The sequence below is a fragment of the Chelonoidis abingdonii genome, chromosome 2 (assembly GCF_003597395.2).
Source record: "Chelonoidis abingdonii isolate Lonesome George chromosome 2, CheloAbing_2.0, whole genome shotgun sequence".
In the NCBI taxonomy this organism is placed as follows: domain Eukaryota; kingdom Metazoa; phylum Chordata; order Testudines; family Testudinidae; genus Chelonoidis; species Chelonoidis abingdonii.
In genome coordinates, this window is record NC_133770.1 from 14893857 (window position 1) to 14909087 (window position 15231).

Here is a 15231-nt window from a genome sequence, read left to right on the forward strand (position 1 = left end):
TGCTGTTCAGTTTTTAGAATGTCCCTGATTTGGATACAAGACAAGGATGAAGTTACTGTGACCTTCCAGATATGATGAGGCTAAACAAGGAATGTCCCTGTTGGATAATGAGATTAATAGCTTGTTATTGCTAGTAAATAGATAAACATGTTATATAATCTAGTGCAGTGGTCCCCAACATTTTCATCTGGCAGGTGCCAGATGAGCCACAGAGGACCATGCTGCCGGACAAGCATCCGCCGACAAGCGCCGTCATCCAGAGGCATCACCACTGAAATGCCGCCGAATTTTGGCAGCATTTCGGCGAATGCTCATCTTCCAGCCAGTATGAATTTTGCTTGTCAGCAGCAAGCTGCGTCATCCAGAGGTGTTGCTGCTGAATTTCGGCGATGATGCTATTTGTCGGCGGCAAGCAGTGTCATCCAGAGGCATCGCCACTGAAATGCCACTGAATTTCGGCAGCATTTTGGCAGATTCTCATCCGTCGGTCAGTATGCGAGCGCACTTAGATGCCCCGGTGGGCGCCATGTTGGGGACCCCTGATCTAGTGTGTAATGTGGTTTTCATGTTTGGTCATAATTTATTATATAATGAATTGGGGGGAGTGACAAAAGTAGGGGGTCATCTTGAGTATAAAAACATTGTACTGAGACTTAACCTTGTTTGTGTACATGTAACCCACTCCATTGGCCTATCACCCTCAATTGATCACTGGGGGTTGACTTTCTGTACCTATGCTGCAACAACCTTCATTGGATTTGAAGTTAGTTGAAGTTAGCAGTGGTTTTTGTCTGCTACAGCAAGCAGTGGTGGTCTGCTTTGCTGTGCCTTCCTCCCTTGTACAGCTTCAACCCTCCTGCCACTCACCAAATAAAAGTTAACACATGCAATGGCTGCAAGTCTGACTACCTTCGATATTGCCACTAATCCTTAAATACTCTCCAGCCCTGCTTTTGCCTTACACCAGGCGTAGCCAACCTGTGGCTCGGGAGCCAAATGCAGCTCTTCAGAGGTTAATATGTAGCTCCTTGCTTAGATGCCAACTCAGGGGCTGGAGCTACAGGTGCCAACTTTCCACTGTGCAACACAGTGCTCACAGCTCAACCCCTGGTTCTGCCCCAGCCCCACTCCACTCCTTTCCCCAAGGCCCCCACACCTTCCCTTGAGTCTGCTGCACTCTTGCTCCTCCTACCCCTGCCCCAAGCCTTCTGCACACCAAAAAACAGCTGCTCATGGTGGGCGGGAGGTGCAGGGATGGAGGGTTAGGTGCTGATTGGCAGTGGGAAACACTGGGGACACGGGTGAGGGGAGCTGTATTCACATTCTATTGTAATATTCTTACCTTACAACGCATACCTTGTACTATCATATGAAAACTCAATGTGCTGGTCAGTATTGTCCTGATCACATACAGTGTTGCCATACACATTTTAAATTATAAGATTCCTCTGTAGGACAACACACACAGACCTGCCCAAGCAGACATTGGCAAACAAGTCTGTGCTAAACAAAGGAATGTGTGCTTGCCTCCATTTGCATTTAAGCAGTAAATAATCATCAAGCAGGATGGGAAAACAAAGGAAGTTCAAACAGGTTAAATAAAACTTAGCAGGGAATATCCTTCCACCTTCACTCTGTCTTTTTGGTTCTCACAGCTGGGCCTAGTCTACACTTGGGAGGGTGGGGGAATCGATCTAAGTTATGCAACTTCAGCTACGGTGTCTTCACTGCAGTAAGTCTATGGCTGACGCTGTCCTGTTGACTCCGCCTGCACCTCTCGCCCTGGTGGAGTACCGGAGTTGACGGTAGAGTGCTTCGTGGTCGATCTATCACATCTAGACTAGACATGATAAATCGCACACCCCCACCCCCCACCGACTGATTGCTGCCCATCGATCCAGCAGGTAATGTAGACAAGCCCCTGGCAATGTTTTTCCAAGAGGGGGACAAACTATAAAAAGGAGACACAAATGCCTCTCTCTCTACCCACTTCATTCTCTGTACCTGAGAAGACAAAAGCAAACAGCTGTTGGACTCTGGGGGCAGGGTCCTGACCTGAAGAGTTTGGTCAGTAACCTTGCTGGAAATGGGGTGAGAAAGTTTGCTTTACAATTAAGTTAGTTTCTTAAGTAAATACAAGTAAGCGTTTATTTTTCTTGTATCCATTTCTGACTTTTATGCCTCATTACTTATATGCACTTAATCTCTTCGTAGTTAATAAACTTGTTTGATTGTTTTATCTAATTCAGTGAGTTTAATTTGAAGTCTCTGGGTAGCTCTTTAAGATAAAATGGCATATTTTTTCCCTAAAGAAATGGATTTAATATATTTGTACTGTCCAGCAGAGGCTGGGAAGTACAGGACATGTACTTCTGGGGGAAGATCTGGGATTGGGTGTGTGTTGGGGTCACCCTGTAGTATAACCAAGGCTGTTGAGAGCCAGCGTGTAGCTGGCAGGCTGCAGTTATACACAGACACTCAGGGTGTGACCTGCATGCTGTTTCTGAGCACCCCAAATGGAGAGCTACAACAGCAGAGCAATGAGAGGCACCCCAGGTTGCAAGGCAGGGGTGACATAGTTCCCCACTACTCTGAATTGCACTCCTGGTATGTCAGTCCCCCATTAGAAATTACAGATAGCACAAGCTCTTCCCCCTTTGCCTGGCACAGGCCTCTAGATGGTGTTCCCTATCAGATGTCACTTCTTACAAAATCAGAAGAACGGTGCAAATATTGCAGGAAATGGTGGTGTAGACATTGACTAGCTTCCTCTCAAAGGAGCATTTAACTTTTGTTCATCAATTATAGTCCTTTCTGGCCTTCTGGATATGCTTAACCCAGGCCATAAACTTCACCCAGTAATTCTTACATCAAGCCTATTACTGCTAGCTAAACTAGAGCATTTTATAGACAGATGCACAATCTTGATTTAAAAATTAAGTTCTGGAGAATCCACCACATCCCTCTGTAAATTCCACTGGTTAGTTACCCTCACTTAAAAATATGTATCTTAGCCCCAATGTGAATTCAACTCCCAGCTGTTACTCTTTCTAGTTTGCTTAAGCCCTGCTGTAAGTTACGTTTGCTACCTTTACTATGAGTGTTTATCAAGTCCCTTCAACTAGTGATACAAACTTGGGGCTTGTCTCATAGCAAGTGGTCCCTTTGAGGCCTAAGATATGGAAACAAAGAAAAGGAGACTCAAATTTAACCCCGATTGAACTGATTCTGGAAAGAATGGATATTACAAGATACAGTGATAGGCAAAAATCAGACCTAGTTAAGTCAGCCTTGCAAAACTCATTAAAGTTCAGCAGCCCAGGCAAGATTTAGCCACCTACACCAATAGATAATGAGTAAAAATAACAGCATTAACTTGCCTATCAAAATTATTCCCCTCCCCCCAGTGCACCTGGTAGCAATATCAGCCCACCATCCTCCAATCAAGGTCACATGATATTCTCACACCCACCAGCAGCTAGGTTCTTCAAAGGCCTAGTTCACGTATTTCCTTCAGTCTAAGACTCCCTCTTTCCTGGGATATTAATGTGATTAACTAGATAGGTTCCCTTTCTCCTTGCTCTTTGAGCCCTTGGCATCATGCTGGCTACAGCATCTTTCAATGAAGACAGCCTTTTTAGTGGCAATCACATCATCCCAAAGCATAGGGGAGATGAGGCATTTACAGCAAGGCCATCGTACGTTGTCTTCCACAAAGTTACCCTTGGCACCCATCCTCATGTATCTTGAGATCTACTTCCATCTGAACCAGATAATCTACTTGTTTTCTTCCTAATCCAGATGGCAATCAACAGGAGGCTAGGCTCATACTTCAGATGTACTCTGGGCTCTATCCTTTTGCCTTGATAGAACCCAAACATTCAGGGTCTTACCTAGACTGTTTACTACTTTTGCAGATAGGGTTAACGGTCAGGCTGTATTATCCCAAAGGCTTTCAAAATGGGTCTCCAATTGCAATAAACTATATTATCTGGCTAGTTTAGACGTCCATCAAAGTCAGGTCAGAGCTCATTCAGCTAGAGTGCAGGCAGCATCTGTGGCGTCTCGAAGAGGTGTTCTAATCTCTGAAACATGTAGGGCAGCTACCCGGGATCAACACATACCTTTGCAAGATCCTATTCCCTTGTAAAGGCATTTAGGTCGGATGCCTGTTTTGGCAGAGCCATCTTCTTTATTTAGATTCTGAGCATGCACCTTCTGTACATTTGGTGACTTGCAAGCAGCAACCTAGAGTGGAATACCTTTGGACAATCACTTGAATAAAAAACAATTCCTTAATTACAATTACTGTAAGGTCTGAGATGTGATGTCCATATATATTCCATGACCCATGCTCTTTTCCCGCTAGTACGGAATCTGACACCATCTGGATTCTGTACGTGTGAAGGCACTCAGACAGTTGGCCTCGCTCTGCTCTTTATGCTCTGGGGACGCAAGGGGATTCAGGGCTCGGTGCTAGCCAAAAGACAATTCTAGCAAAAGATTCCTAACTCAAGTGTGTTGGGCACCAGGAGTGGAATACATTTAGACAGCACATCTTGAAGAAGTACAGCTGCTATAAAGTAAGTAGAAGTCTTTTTCTCGTCACGACAAGCTGCAACTATAGCCATTGCTTACATGAAAAAGGCGAAGGCCTTAGTGTATTTGTAGACGTCTTAGTGGAATTTAGGAGCTGAAAATGGGAACATGTGACCAACTCTGCTCTGCTGGCTCACCAAAGGTCCAAAGAACAGGGTTTGGGAACCTTGGTCTAGGAAATTAAAACAAGCCACTCACCTATAAATTTTAGTTTGTGAAAATATGAATGCTGACAGCAAAAGGATTGTGAATTGCTCATTTAATGAGCTACACCTCATGTTTTAATGAAGATAAACACTTGTGATTAAATTACAATAGAGTACCACCCTAGGGCCCTGTAAGCGTCCGCTGTTGGGGTCGCCCCTCTCTGGGGCGACTGGGAGCCAGGCCGCCTCACTACATGAGTCCGGTGAGTTGGCGAATTAGCCTGGTGGGGCAGGAAACAGTCAGGAGCTCAGGCTCTCAGGCAGGGGCTGAGCAAACGGTTCAGTATTAGACCCAGGCCCTAGGTCCTGAGCATTAGGGGGAGGGGGAGATGCCTCCTGTGAGTAGGGTGGCAGGGGGGACGCAGGCCCGCCTATTCCTCTGCGTCCCAGCCTGGGGCCCTAACAGCGGCAGGCAGCCTGCTGCTGTGTCAGTGGGGATCCTGGCCGCAACACACTGACATTGGCTCTGGGCGTGCTGCAGCCAGACTAGAGTCGGCTGCCCCGGGGCTACTTCCGACCTCCTCCTCTACCAGTAACTGCATCTCTGCGGCGTCTTCTGCGGTGTCCAACACCACGGGCTCCTCGGGATACTGAGTGAGGGGTAACTTGGCCAGTTCCTCTGGGTCCCTTTGTACCGGTCGGCTTACTGGCTCTTCTGGCATCTGGTCGGGGTCCAGCCTCCGCAGGTAAGGCCAGTCCTCGGGCTGGTCACAGGTGGCTGGAGTCTCCCCAGCAGGAGCTAGGGCATCAGCGCCTGGCCTCTCTGGTGGCCAGGCCGCTTCTGAGCCCTGGGGGTTGGGCTTTTATACGTCCTGCTCTGCGCCTTGACCTCTGGGGGGCGGGCGCAGGCTCCAGCGACTCCACCCACTCTGGCATCCGCAGGGGCTAGTCCCTCTCTGGGGCAGCTGGGAGCCAGGCTGCCTCACTACAGGCCCCCACCCTCCATCAGGGTCTACAGCAAGTGAACTTGTTTGTAAATGTATTCTTGGGTAAAAGAGTTTAAACTCAGCTCTACTGCCTCCTCCCATTGTACAGATGCTCAGGGTAAAGGGCTACTTTGGCAACAGAGTAGGGACAATGTCTTTGGAAAAACAGAGCTCTGCTCCCAGGGTCAGTAAGCCTGGGATGAACCACATGCTAAGGAGTCTTTTCCACTTTTTCCTGCTTATGTTCCCTTAATTTTGTTTTCTTGTTGCAAGCATTATCCCTTGAGAAACAGCATATATTTCTTCCTGTAGTCACATTCAACCATCTTATGCTGCATTACAAAATCTGCATAAATTACTGCGTGCATTTTACTGCAATTATTTTTAAGCTACTGGGAACCCGACTGTGCAACTTCCTTAAAAATTAGAAAAGGATTTATATGTCCTTTGGGAAAAGGGTGAAAAAAATGACAACCCCAGGGTTGCATAAGTGAACCAATGAATGATCAAAACAACTTTTAAATATTTTAACTAAAGCCTTTTATTCTGTACAACTGTGAAATACAGATCATTTACCCTTTTGGCATTGCAGACTCCCTTCAATTTTTCCTGAAACTGCATTATTGGGATGTTTGGAACAGTAACCTTGGCTGATTTCAGACACCAAAAAAAAAAAAAAAAAAAAAAAGGAATGAATGAATGAACTGGGAGCAGTTACAATGTATACAAAGGGACTGCAAAACAACCAGAAAGAATCACTGTCTATTAGAACAAAGCATAGATCTCTGCTATTAATAAATATAATTCAGGACAATTTATTAATAAAAGTTACACAGTTCTGCTAAACCATTTAATTCACAAATATCACTAAAAATGTGCAATATAGCACAATTGTGTCAAATGGAGTATGCACAGAAATGGGGCTTAAAAATTAAATTTGACTTTCCTTCAAGGAAGAGAAAAAGACATGCTAGCTTAATTCTTAACCAGACCCTCTTGTTTAAGTGGTGACTTTGTCCAGGACATAATGTATCTGGATATTTTTCAAATAACATATGATAGTGGATTTTTTTGTGTGTGTCATTTGATCACTATAAAATCCCAGTAAACTAATGTATCTGGGACTTTCTGTAGGCCCCAGCCTAAATCCTGATAGCAAAACACAGGAAGGGCAAGAGCACGTCTCCTGAAGAAACCTGAATAAACATACTGCCCTCTGAAGGCACTTGTGCTTCTGTTTCAGACAAGAATCATTTTACATAATTTTGTGGTGAGGATTTTTAATTTGTTTTGGCTACAAACAAACAGTCTTTTGGGACACTCCCAAATTTTCTTGCCAAAAGCTGAAATGCTTCCCTCCCCCAGTAAGTTAAACTTTATACAAGGCTACTATTAATATATGAAAGCCTTAGATTTTTAGAAAGAACATGAAAAGATGTGTACAGCTATAACAACAAAATCCGCATATAAAACTTGGGAAAAAAGAACACATGCTTTTATATCATAGATATGAAATTTGCTGCTGATATCAACAAATAAAGTTAAAATTTTCAGAATGGTCTTAAGTTTTTTAACAAAATGCCACAGAAGTATAAAGCAGTTTCTTGGAATTCCAACTAGCGTGTCTTTAAAGTAAGGACACAGTGCAGGAAGAATTAAATTTCTTAAAAAAATCTGTTAAATTTTGCAAAACATGTTTATTCTATTATGATGCACAGCATCACTGGACTGACCCTGCTACAATATTTCTCTAGTGTTCTTAATCTGAATGTCAATAGATCTCTATATAAGAACGTTTGAACTGCAGTATTAAAACAATTCTAATTATGTTAACTTTTGACTTACAATTAAATGGGCTACTTTCAAGTGTGCAATAGCTTTCGGTGTTTTGAGATTTCTTAAAGTGGTAAAAGTTATTTTTATGAATAACCTGTGAAAAATCATTGTAGGTAATGTACGAATGGAATGTATTCAAAAAAATACAGTGCATGCATTATGAACATAGTGAGTAATATGGCCAAAACTGTGTTTCATATCAAGCCCGAGCAGATGAAAATTTAATGCTCTGGAAAAAACAAAACAAGAAGGAAGCAAAAGTCTGCACTGGATCGTCATCTGTTCTCTGTACACCTCACATAACATGAACCACTAGGGACTCCTCATTTCACTTGCTGTGCCTTAACTAGGACAGACTTTAGTTTAAGTCATATAGATTTTTTCTCTATATTACAGATCTATTAGTCACTTCAATTACTAAATGTATACTCTCTGGTCCATACTGAGTCATTAGAAGTCTCATCTACCTTAGGGTTCAGTGGGCTTCTATAGTACTACTCTTGGAACCAGTACAGTAAGGTCAAGTAAATGAACAACCACGTGAGTCCATTATTCCTTTCACGTTGATTTCTGTCGGTAGTGAAGTGTCAGATCACCACCACTCTTCCATATGAAGTGCTTAACAGTTCGAAGGTCCATATTTGGATCCAAAACCTGCAATATAAGAGAATTTATATTTTATTGCAGAAGACTGGTAGATATGTTAAATCTTTGGATGCTGGAAGTTTTGATTTTCAGACAAGCATATTCTAAGCTGACAGTGGTACACTGAACTAAGGAGGACTGGTGCCAATGGGTTAATATACATTAGAGAGCACCAGCAGCAGCATATGTAGGCTTGGAATGATTATCAGTAAATGTCAGTAAACATCAAAATGTATAGATAGGCTGTCACAGACAGATAGTTAAGGGTTAATGTCTCTTTTACCTGTAAAGGGTTAACAAACAGTGAACCTGGAACACTTGACAAGAGGACCAATCAGGAGACAAGATACTTGCAAACCTCCATGGAGGGCAGCCTTTGTTTTGGGCTGTTTTGCGGGGTTTTTGATCTCTCTGGGTTCTGAGAGGGACCAGACGTAAGCAGATATCTCCAAATTTCTGAAACAGCCCCTTCTGTTCAATTTAGTAAGTACCAAATAGGAAGGCGGTTTAGTCTTTTTGTTTGTTTTCTTTATTTGCAAATGTGTATTTGCTGGAAGGATTGTATCTCTGTTGCTGAAACTTGTATTTGTGCTGGGGGGAGGATTTTCTCTAGTGTCTATAAGCTGAAAGACCCTGTAACATTTGTCATCTTGATTTTACAGAGACAACTTTTACTTTTTTCTTTCTTTTATTAAAAGCTTTTCTTTTTAAAGACCCGATTGATTTTTTCCCCTTGTTAAAGCTCAAGGGAATTGAGTCTAAACTCATCAGGGAATGGTGGGGGGAAAGGAAGAGGAGGAAGGCGAATTTCCCTTTGTTTTAGATTCACGGAGCTTGAATCTGTCTATCTCTCCAGGATAGCCCAGAGAGGGAAAGCCGGGGAGAGGACACAGTGGGGGAAGGGTTTATTTTCCCTTGTGTTAAGATTCAAGGAATTTGGATCTTGTTTCACCAGTGAGTTGGTGAAGCCTCTCCAGATGACCCAGGGAGGGAAAGTCTAAGAGGGGGAAAGGGTTTACTTTCCTTGTGTTAAGATCCAGGGGGTCTGGGTCTTGTGGTCCCCGGGAAGGTTTTGGGGGGACCAGAGTGTACCAGGCACTGCAAGTCCTGGTTGGTGGCAGCACTACAAGATCTAAGCTGGTAATTAAGCTTAGGGGGGTTCATGCTGGTACCCCATCTTTTGGATGCTAAGGTTCAGAGTGGGGGCTCATACCATGACATAGGCAAATAAGAAAAATGTTGCTGCTTGAGTCCCACCTTACTGTCTATAAAATGTACTGTAATACTGGTATTAGTGGAACTGGAGCAGGGGTGCCATTTAGGTGGCTTTAACTTACTGAATCTGAATATCTGTCTTCCCCCCATAACTGAGACTATTACACTCCTTTCACTTGTGATCCAAGGAAGTTTGAAACCTGCTTCCAAAGTAGCAATGCCTCTTGCTGTGCTATTGCACATATTGCCACTAAATAATTTTACTACTAAATCTAACAGGCAATATAAAGATATGCTCTGAAGTTAGACAGATTTTGAACATGACTAGAAATGTAACAATATTCTAAACCCCATAGTTTATTTGTTTAGTTAATCTTAATGATGTTATATAGAAGTGTGATTACAATTTATTGCAGATGAGCTTTCTGACTGATATCAAATTCTAGGAGGCATACAATAGATGAAAATGTGAAATGATTTTTAAAACTAATTTGTTCCTAGTCTGGTTTTACAGCTTTCTAAATAATTTTGTCTGGAAGAGCGGTATACTCTACACAATACTAACTGACATGAGTAACTCCGACAAACATGAGTAACTTAAGACCCTCCTCAATGAAACTCTTCTTTAAAGCCTGTGATCTCCAAGAACAACAAAGTACCGTCATCTGTGTTTACTATTCATATCAATATAGCAGTGTATGGTTAATATGATTATTAGCATGAGCAAGGGTTTGGAGTATTAGGCCCCAAAAGAGAATACAGTTCAACCACCAAAATTCTGTGATTTAGACATTTGGTAATGCCATTTATCCACTGTGACAGGGTCAGGCTAGATGGCTACAGGAGAGTGTTAGCAGGTAGATATATTTGTCCCAGATGACGTATATTCCTTTTCCCTGGGTAAGGTAACGAGGCAGTTCCAGAACAAGCAGGAACTTGCTGGAACCAATTAAGGCAAGCAGGCTAATTAGGACACCTGGAGACAATTAAGAAGAAACTGCTAGAATCAATTAGGACAGGCTGGCTAATCAGGGCACCTGAGTTTAAAAAGGACCTCACTTCAGTTTATGGTATGCATGACAGGAGCTGGGAGTAAGAGGCACTAGGAGCTGAGAGTGAGAAGGTGTACTGCTGAAGGACTGAGGAGTACAAGCATTATCAGACACCAGGAGAAAGGTCCTGTGGTGAAGATAAAGGTGGTGTTGGGAGAAGGCCATGGGGAAGTAGCCCAGAGAGTTGTAGCTGTCACACAGTTGTTCCAGGAGGCACTCTAGACAGCTGTAGTCCACAGAGCCCTGGGCTGAAACCTGGAGTAGAGGGCAGGCCTGGGTTCCCCCCAAACCTCCTAACTCCTGATCACACACAGGAGGAATTGACCTGGACGGTGGGTTCCACCAGAGACGAAGGTCTCTGGGCTGTTCCCCGACCCACACAGTGGATCAGCAGAGACTGCGGGGATTGTTCTCCTTCCTTTTCCCCATGCTGGCCGGTGATGAAGTTATCTGAATAAAACAGCAGATTTGAGCTGCAAAAGTGGCCGAACTGAGGGCTGCTGTGAATCTCTAAGGCGAGTAAATCTGCCAATAAGTGCAGGACCCACCAAGGTAGAGGAGGAACTTTGTCACACCATCCATGCTTTAGATGCAAAAAGCAAAATAGTACTATCAGTTAACATTTGAGTTCATAACATAAAATTTAGTTTCAAAGGCATCTGTTAAAATATAGTTTACCTGTAGCATATTTTACGAACAGTACCTAGAGGTTCACAAATGATTTACTATTGATCATCCTATTTTTGCAAGAAGGCCTAAATGAGTGCTTATGTCAACTTACCTGGTCCTGGCACAAGAGTTCAATCTTTTCTTCTGCTAACACAGCAATATCCTCCTCTTTCTCTTGTTCTCCAGCTTTTTCATTATTGGAGGAGCTAGTTGTCTGAGATTCATTATCCAGGTTTATGATTTTCTCATAAACATGCTCCATCACTTTTCTGACCTGCAGCATGTCACTAGCTGACAATCGATCTCTGTACAAGGTAATTAAAAGTTGTGAAACACCAGATTTAGCCTTTCAAACACTTATCTTCACAGTATCCTGTGCAATGGTGTTTGCTATAGCAGTTGTTTGTTTGTATTATATTGTTTATAATCTAAAATAATATCTTCATAATAATGCCTTTATATAAATCAATGTTGAAGACTCATCACCATCTGGAATACTGTGTGCAGTACCAGGCACCTTATCTGAAAAGCATATTGCAGAACTAGAGGTTGTTCAGAGACAAGCAACAAGAATGATCAAGATCTTGCATGGTAAACTCAGATGAAGAGAGACTGAAAAAAGACTTGGAATGTTTACCTTAGAAAGCAGATGAATAATAGGGGAGATGATAAAAGTATATAAAATAATGACTTGTAAACAGAAGGGAGGTCAGGAATTTCTGTTTTCTCTATCTTATAACACAAAGGATATTCGATAAAGCTAAAAGGGTAGAAAATTCAAACTGATAAAAGGAAATACTCTTACGGGCAACATGTAATTAAACTGTGGAACTCATGCCATAGGAAGTTGTTGAGGCCAAAACTTCTCCAGATTCAAAGAGGGACTGGATGTTTATATAAATATCAAGAATACACATGGTTGTCATAATTAAAAGATAGTAAACATTTTAAAAACTAATGCTTCAGGGCTCAAGCCAATCTCTAACGATTAGAAACCAGGATGACATCTAATGTGAGGAGCAGGTTCTCCCAAGCCTGCCTACTCTGGAGTTTTTTGCATCTTTCTCTGATTAAATCATCTGTTTGAGATAGGATACAGGATTAGTTAAAACACTGGGTTTGATCCAGCCAAAAATGTTATGGTACCAACTCAAATCTTGTTATTAATACTAAGGTAAAACCTTACAACTACACTATCTCCCAGATCTTTAAAATATTTTTATATCATCCAGTGTAGCAGGATATTGTCCTGTAACACTAAATACCTTCTCTCACAAAAATGGAGACAGCACGTCCAATGTTGTTCTCTGGATTAACCAAGGGTACTGTTATTCTCTTTGGCATACCCTTTTACGAGTCTGTAATATCAGTATCTCTGAAATATTAAGAGTCAAAAATATATACGTACTTTTTTAAAGTTTTTGCCCCTGAAGATGAATGAGGTTGAAGGTAGAAGGGAATCTTATTGAATTTGGGCATATTTTTCTAAAAGGAAACAAAATGTTACATTTAGTACCAATTGGCATCACACAAATTATATTCACGTCATTATTTCCAATTGGAAAGTGTGTTTGCCTAATATGTGTATTATTATATCAAATAAAAATGATTTTCTCTAGCACAACCACGGAGGACAACTTTTCTTTGAACTGCTTAAGCTTCTGAGGAGCTCAGATCTATCTCATGCAAGTCTTTTGTTTACCTACCTTTTATATAAGTTGGAGCTCATTTCAGCGGAAGCAGGTGGGTGTAAAGTGCACAGTACTTCTAAACGATTAAGTCAAAACACTAAATATTTTGTTTAAAAAACAAACTAAGTTTTAAAGAAAAAAGACTGAGTATCTGGAATACAGCATCAGAAATCACCTTCTTAGAAGGTGATTTGTTAAGAAATCGAATCAAATTCCAGACACATGTGAAGAACACTTCAGCCCAACCAGGCTATGAGGGACATTTAGTATGGTCTAACTCAAAAAATGTACCTTTTCTTCTCTTGGACTCCCCCATATTCCTCTTATTTCAGTATGCCAGTAAGCGACACCCCTGTAGACACAACGCTGGTCATTTTCCCCATCAACCAGGAGACCCCATGAAGCTGGCTTGTTTGAGAGGAAGCCAAGGTGGTGTTTAAGATAGAGATCTTCACAGGCCTAATTTTAAAACCTGACCCAGACCCGAACTGCCAGTGCTGAGTCATTTTCAGAACTGATGCAACCTGAACCCAACACTTTCCCCCTACACCTATCAGCACTGTCACTAGCACTTGGAGGCTGTGATTTGTCAGCATGCCTACTTCACTGCACAGTGGCAGCAGCCAGCAGAAGTGGGGCACACAACATCTGTCATGCCAAGCCCACAGGCAGAAAGCAGCTGGAGACAGAACACAGACATGGGGAGTGGCAAGCCCCCACTAGGCCAAGCCGCATGTGACAATGCTAACATAGGTTTGGGGGTGGGGAGTGTTGGGTTTGGGTTGGTTCTGAAAATGACAAACTGACACTCCTGGATTTGAGTCAAGGTCAGGCTTTAAAATTAGGTTGAAGGAGACGTCTATCTGACACATCACCCTGGTTCCTACTGGTTTATGGGAAGTAGGGGTTTACAATGGGCAGGTACCAGCAACCTGTAGTGAGGCTGAATTTCAGCGGTATATGAGAAGAGCTAGGAATACCTTGAATACCCCATTAGGTCTGATTACTGAAGATATTCAATACACATTACTTGAGATGCTGGAGTCTAGTTAAATTCCTTTGCAGTTCACCTTTAAAAGAAGGGCAAAGTCTATACCTAATGACACTTACATCCACAGTGATGTCAATTACCCATTGTGGCACAGTTTCATTAAGCAGCATAGATTCAGTTTCACCACCTGAATCCCGACATAATAATCTAAAATATACAGAAATGAGTTTTGTAAACAATACATTTAAGCATCGAGAAGAAAATTGCTGTACAGCACATAAATTACAGAACTTAAGTGCAAAGATTAAAGAAGTCTGCACAAACAGTGATAGGCAAATACAGATATTAGTAAAATAATCAATCTGTTAATCAGATGAAAAAATAATAGTTCCATAACCACCAGTTAAGCAACATTAGTGTTTTAGGAATTTTGTTTAAATGAACTTTAAATCCAAAATAAATTGTTTAAAAAACCAACCAAACAAGTATATACATTCTAGCTCCAATTCTTCAAGTTTGATATGTGCCCTTGCCCTTGTGCAGAGCCCCACAGATTGAATGGAACTTTCTGTAGACATAAGCATCTGCCAGTGCAGATCAAACTGAAGGTCTGGAATCCTTAGTTATAACTCAAAAGGATTAAGAGCTGCGGGAATGGGGGTTCATTTTAAATTGAAAATATATCCTCATTTTACTTGAATGACCTGTGATCTGAAAGTTACACGGTTCCCAGGCTTGGGATGTGCTATATTAAGTTCTGGAAAATGAAGAAACCTAGACTGAAAAAACAGTCTTAATTTAAGAACGGATTTACTCGGTTACCAGGGAGAAACATGAATGCTTTATGACATTCAAAAGCCTGGTATCCCAGGGATATTCATCATGATATATTAGCTGCTAAAGTCATGCTGGAATCAAAGTGATGTAAAAGACAAGACGGATGGTAATCAGAGTGGCATGATAAGATTTCATATTACTTGACTGGTCAGACTTAAGAGCACTCTGATAGGCCAGCAAATATACTTTTAGGAGACGTTCTCCACACCAGTGGATCAGAAAAGAAAGAAAAATCTCACCCCTGCAGACTAACACTGCAGTACCATAAAAAAAGACGATAATTATACATTAAGCCTGCTAGAACTTATGGGGTACATTAAATAGTCTTAGGAGGAAAATGGATCAGCTTTAGGTTGTTGTTAATTGGCCTATAGGAAGGATAGTGTACAGGAAGTGCTCTCAGAGCTATAAATCAACAAGTCCTTGTAAGCGTTATTGTACAATTCATGACCTTGTAATACACCATGTCTTGATGATCTGGAATCTAGATGTTCCTAGTGTGACTATGGAATGATATTATCAGCCGCAAACCATCTTTGTATGGTCAAGCTTCTATTTCCTGGA

At 41.9% G+C, this 15231-nt stretch overlaps 1 protein-coding gene across 1 annotated transcript in view; it reads right to left on the minus strand.

Moving 5' to 3' along the window:
* Positions 1-6247: 6247 nt before the first annotated feature.
* WDR48 (WD repeat domain 48) overlaps positions 6248-15231 on the minus strand; it is a 48975-nt gene continuing 39991 nt past the window's right edge. The window contains exons 16-19 of the mRNA XM_032800860.2: positions 13950-14037; positions 12557-12633; positions 11261-11453; positions 6248-8221 (exon numbers count right to left, since the gene is read on the minus strand). Of these exons, the coding sequence (XP_032656751.1) occupies positions 8126-8221; positions 11261-11453; positions 12557-12633; positions 13950-14037 (454 nt within the window). The 3' untranslated portion in view covers positions 6248-8125. The remainder of the gene's footprint in view (positions 8222-11260; positions 11454-12556; positions 12634-13949; positions 14038-15231) is intronic.